Below are 6,273 nucleotides of genomic sequence, written 5' to 3'. Positions count from 1 at the left end.
TATTATATAAAATATTTTGTTTTTATTATAATTTCTACTTTTAATAATGTATATTATACTTCTTGCAATATAAATATACATACCAGCAAAAATCGTAGCCCAGAAATCAAACATTTCAATTATTCTTTTTATTTCTTCTTTCAATTATTTCTTTTTAAATCTCGTGATTGCGTATCTTTTATTATTCTCGTTTCCTATGTTTGACGTCGATCACCTCGTTCGCTAACTGACTTTACTTTGTCTCCGATAAAGTGATCAAATTTCTAAAGCCATACGAAAGTGTTTATATTTCTATCTTTTCAAAATATTTTTGAAAGATTGCGACCTATGTCGATTTTGTTTTGAATATGTCGTGACAGATCTCTTTGTTTTCACGACTTTGACGATAATAATTCTATTGAGAGTAAATTTTGCAAAATGTTGTATGTTTCAGTAAGAAAAGCAATAAGTCCATTACATATATCGACATAATAAGTTACATATATCATAGAATTGCAACAGAAATTAAACAAATGTTTGCAAAATGACAGATTATAAATAGCGAAAAACAAACGCAGATTTGACGGCACTTCTGCTGTTCGTAATCATCGAAATCATTTTATATATAATCTAATAGTAAAATGAAACGATTAAACCATTTTCTTATCTAACTGGATACATGCAAAATAAATGTGTAAATGTAATAAATAAATTATATAAATATAAAAAAGTGAAAGTTTCTTAAATACAATGTTATAATTATCTAATTGGTAAAACTTTCGAAAAGATTATATGTCACCGTTACTTTAATTTTCACATGTTTTCTCAACATTAAAATTTTGACCATGAGATTTCGTGATGTAGCTCTTGTGTAGCGTAAAATAATTATTTTCCATTTGTGTGTGTGTGTGTGTATGTGTGTGTGTGTGTGTGTGTGTGTGTGTGTGTGTGTGTATATGTGTGTGTGCGTGCGTGCGTGTGAAAGAATTATCATTTTTAAAAGAATTGAGATTTTCTGTTAAAAAGATTCCGTTCCTTTTAACTTTTCGAGCCGATTATATAAATTTTCTTATTTGTATACATGAAAGATGACGTAAAATTGATATTTCAATACATTTTATTTTATATTCACATATCCTGACAGTTGTATATTATATGTTTTAAAATAACTTTTTAAATATTATTCCCGCATTATTCGATGATTAGCGAGATCGAGTGGAGGTAAAAACCGCACTTCATTTTGAAATTACATGTATAGTGTTGAGGATCTAAAATTCTGAGATTTGTAATTTATATTGATTATATTTATGTCAATAGCATATTAAAATATGTCACTATTATTGTACTTTACATTAATAATTATAAAAAATAATTATTGTAAAAATATATGTTGTCATTAAGAAGATTTTATCAAATGCTATATTTCTATTTCTATATAACATCGCATAATATAAAATAATGTTATGTTAAAAGAGAATCGTATACATTTATGATTGGCAAAGAATATATAAAAATTTTTCGGAAGCTCACTTTTTCTTAACGAAAAAAATGTCAAGATGATTGCATAATACATATAATATTATTATTACAATATACTCTCTAAATCTGAATCAGTGGATAATAATATTAAGAATGACACTGAACAATTATAGACTATTCATTGATTCAAATTTAGAGTGTATTATTGTACAATACATATATTAATAATATTAATAATATAATTTTTTATATTAACATAACTGCATAATATTAATTTCAAAGAATTAAATTAATTAATTAATAATTCTCTTAATTAATTTATAAATCATTTTATAACGATTTTTTGTAAATTATAATAAAGTAAAATCAACAAAAAAAAAACAAGAAATTTATTCGCTCGTCAATTAGAAAACTTCAAGTTAAAAATTAAAAATTAAAAATTAAAAATTAATTTGAGTTGGTCTTTAATAAAAAACTTAATTCGCGAAATTGCTATAATTAAATTGCAGAATGGCAAACTTTTGAAATTTTGAAACAAATATTATGATCTTCCAATGTTTTCGCTAAGAAAAAATTTTCTTTGTATTTATCAGTATGTAAAACGATGTCAATAAAATAATCTTCCATTTTTTTCTGCCAATTGCGCATTTCTGCCAATCTCACGTATGAATGTTCTTTTTATACAATTACTTCAGAACTACTTTTAGAGCCGATTATTGTATTAGATAAGTAGCAAAATTATTCAATTACATGAGCGGATCTGATAATTTACACGTAAAATTTCATCGAAAGATGAAATAATCGGCCCTTAGATCTTATAATTCAGACATAATTTGAGCATAATATAATTAAATCATTATAATTATAATTCAATAATATAGTTAAATAACTATGTAAATATGTGCAAACGTTTGTCTTGCTGATTAATTGAGAACAACTTGAAAATTTTTCAATTGCCCGTAAACATCGCCGTTAAAAATGCTGAGTTCGCGTTTAACTTTGGCACCTCTGGCGTGTGTTTCGGTAGCATTAGAAGCGCGTTACTGAATTGATATTTCATCATGTGCTGATGTTCAGTATTTATGCAGTGAGCACTTGGATGCATATCCACTTCCTTCTCCGACCACTGTAAGGATGTCCACGAAAGTTTTGGACGTAGGTGCAGATCGTGAGATGTTTTTATCTGTAATGTTATAATGATTAATGTTATAATGATTAATATACCAATACGCATATGTATATCTTCATGAAGGATGCCAGAAGGTGAGTCTTACGCGAGTCTGTATCTTCAAGAGATTATCGTTTGAATTGCAGCGTAGTATGTTTAATAATGGCAGAAGCAATACATGCGTGACAATGGGTACGGTCGCTGGGTTTGCCGACATACACAGGAAGAACTTCCTCTTCTCGTTGAACGTACACGTTGCAAACGTTGTCGATTTCCCCGGTTTTATGTTCACGCCACCTGAGTCAGAAAAAGAAATGCATAAAGATGTGTCCTCAACGTATTACACTGATGATTACAAGAAGAAAAATATACCGAAATGTATATCAGCGTTGAAAAATATGTTTAAGGTGCGCTTCAATATATCTTTGTCGTTCGCATAGCCTATTATCACAAGTAAATCAACTTTGTCTAAAGCGTCCTTGATTCTATATTGCATAACATTCGGCCTGCGAGAATATGATCATCAAATTAGGAGCGACGATGACATTACTTATTTATCAAATCAAGCCTTACCGTGATTAGAGGAATTGTAATAAATTTTTGTTGCACTTACTCATAAGCCGAAATTCCAAAGTCCACAAAATTATAACCGTTCTTCTTCAATAACGAGGACAGAATTATCTTGTTGCAGTCGTAGATGCGTTCTATTGAAGGGTTTCCAGGGTTTAATATATCATAACCGAGAAATAACAGACCTACAGATGGAAGTTTAAAGACTGTAATTGAATCGATGCCACATAATGTCAAAATGCCCAGATCCGCTGTTTTGACACGAGTGTGTGAGTATTTAACAATCTCATTGGACTGTATTTCGCAGCCAGCATTTCTTTAAAAGCAAAGAAATTATTTTGTAATAATAGAATAAAACGTTTTTTAAAAAACATATTAAACGATATCGGAATATCTTCGTATACCTAATATTTTCACCCTCTTTTGGAACTACTAAAACCTCAATTTCATATTCCAAGTTGTCGATATTAAAATAATCATCATTATCGTGTTCATCTAATACCTTTGTATTCACAGACTTTACAACCGCCGTTGCTCCTAATCACGAATAAAAACAATTAATTCACCATAGGTATAAATGTAATATCCAATTATAATTGATTTTACCATCGGGTATAGGATCTCCACTTCTTATTCGCATGCAAGTGCCAGGTAAGATAAAAATCTGTTTAATTAACTAGAAAAGAAGCAGTGTTTTGTGAAGATTTGACTTCGATAATTAAATTGAGATCAACTTATTCTGATTTAATCAACAAAATTGTTTTCTGCAAAATTTGTGACCAATTCGTCAACCGTGATTTTTAGTATTCCCTTCCACGTCTTATATCTATTTTTACCAATGTAGATTAATTTTAATCTCTTAATTTAATATTTATCTTTTTTTAGTTCTTAGAACTAATAAAAGATAAAAAGTAAGTTAAATTAAAATTAAATTAATCTACATTGATAGAAACGAGTATTAGAGATAATGTGGGAAACATAATAATACCGCAAAATCATGCGAGCCTATTACTTTTATTTGTTAATAAGAGTTTATTCTTACCGTGAGATTTGCTTTCAATACTTTTCTGACACCTTGCCCATCACTGGCCAACACTGCGTATCCATGTTTAGTGGAAATAGAACAAGACGGTATATTTACAGAAGAGTATATGTCGTCGGCTAGTATTCTACCATAGGCATCATTCGTCTGTACGGTTTCTACACATCTTTTATAATATTTGTCTGCTATTTCTTCCATTATATTTGTTGCCTCTTCCAGTGATACCATTTTGCTTTCCTTTTGTTTCTTATAAAAGTCATCCATTGTCAATAAGGTTTTCTGTAAAGAGAGTTGATTACAATTCGCATGTATGCACTCTGATGGAAATTTGTTTCGAGTGAGAAAGATATTTTATCGTACCGATTGTTCTTCGAAGGAAAGCTCCAAAGGCATCTTATTAAAATTATGTATGTTATCATTAGTCTTAGATGGTCCAGCAGAATAAAATGAATCATCAAAATCATTATTATTCTCAAATTCCTCAGCAGAATTATCATCATCATCATTGTTATTATTAAATGGTTCAATACAACTATCTTCCTTTTTTATATCAAAAATCTGTTCATCTGACTTGCTAATTAAGCATAATATATCCAGTATCGTGTTTCCAAATGCTTCCAAACTTTCCTGCGCATTTATATAAGGACCACACATATTAATAATAAGACTCTTATTTAGTATTCCACATATCGGCCTGAAAATATGTTAGAACTGTAAAAGCTGTAATCTCGAAAATTGCAGTATAAATAAAAACAAAATTTTACCGCTTAATGAAACATTCTAGTCCCTCTGTTAAGCTTGATATCAACATGTTTATGTCAATACGAACATTGTTACTGATAACTTCTTTAATTGCGTCATGTACAACATCATTCAAGGTATTGCCAACTAATAAGATGGTACTGCCACTGTACTGAGTGCTCAGAAAAGTTAAATCTGTCTGTATAAAACATAAATTAAACAAATATATGTAAACATGTATGCCTATGTATGAGAAAGTATTTAAAAAGTTATTTGTAGAAATTACCTTTATTTTTTTTTTATCACGTTTCACAAGTTGTATGACATTCACGTTTCCTGCAAAATTCTTTGTAATACAATTTAATATTATAGAGGTTTGATATACTCCTTCTGTAATTTGTTCATTTGATGGTTGATCATCATTAGAGTCCCGTACTACATAAGTATAATCAGAATAAAATTATTAGAATATAGCCTTTTAAAAAGTATACAATTCAAATTAATATTACACAAAATTAATATTACTAATAATCAAAGATACGCGTACGTAAATGTGTGTGTGTGTGTGTGTGTGTGTGTGTAAAATTATTTTTAATCTTTAAATATATTGATTTTATGCCTGATTTTAAGGAAATCGTAACTATATATATTATAGCTATAAAATATTTTATTTTAGATTTTATTAATATCTATTCTTAAAAATTATATGACGTCTTATAAATATACATACCAACTAAAATGGCGAAGTTTAGAGACATTTTGATTATTTTAGTTCTTCGTTAAATTCGTGATTGTGAACTTTTATCGTTCTCTCCTCATTTGTCTCAACCACCTCGGTCGTTAGCTCACTTTACTCTGTCTAATCGAATTTCAAAACCCGTACGAAAATATTTATATTTCTTTCTCTTTTCAAAATATGTAAACAGGATGCTGTAACCTGTGTTGATTTCGTTTCGAACACACGCGGCAAATCTAACTTATGACTTTGACAGATAACTCTGTTAAGATCAGATTTATGAAATATTATAAGTCATTAAAAAAAAAACAACAACAACAAGATTTACCACAATATAAATTGTAAAGTAATTAAATTATATTGACAGAATTGTAAAAAAAATCGAACAAAATCTGCTAACGACAGATAATCGAAATTTACTTTTTATAATCATTTAAATTATTTCTATTATTTATTATAATCTAACCATAAACTAAAATAATTAAATACATGAATAAATAAATAAAATAAATAAATAAAATGAAATTTTTTAAAATTTAATAAGAATAAATAATAAAA

The 6,273-nt window shown here is 28.3% G+C and overlaps 1 protein-coding gene across 1 annotated transcript in view; it reads right to left on the bottom strand.

The window, feature by feature from the left end:
* Positions 1–2,407: 2,407 nt before the first annotated feature.
* The window catches only part of LOC108684543 (gephyrin-like), an 8,113-nt gene continuing 4,247 nt past the window's right edge, over positions 2,408–6,273 (bottom strand). Inside the window, 10 exon segments of the mRNA XM_018188921.1 lie at positions 2,408–2,641; positions 2,733–2,923; positions 2,999–3,132; positions 3,240–3,512; positions 3,601–3,733; positions 3,803–3,872; positions 4,239–4,517; positions 4,599–4,932; positions 5,003–5,178; positions 5,266–5,414. Coding sequence (XP_018044410.1) covers positions 2,408–2,641; positions 2,733–2,923; positions 2,999–3,132; positions 3,240–3,512; positions 3,601–3,733; positions 3,803–3,872; positions 4,239–4,517; positions 4,599–4,932; positions 5,003–5,178; positions 5,266–5,414 — 1,973 coding nt within the window.

The sequence above is a fragment of the Atta colombica genome, unplaced genomic scaffold, assembly GCF_001594045.1.
Source record: "Atta colombica isolate Treedump-2 unplaced genomic scaffold, Acol1.0 scaffold100, whole genome shotgun sequence".
NCBI classification, from domain to species: Eukaryota; Metazoa; Arthropoda; class Insecta; order Hymenoptera; family Formicidae; genus Atta; species Atta colombica.
This window is presented reverse-complemented; position numbering and strand designations above follow the sequence as displayed.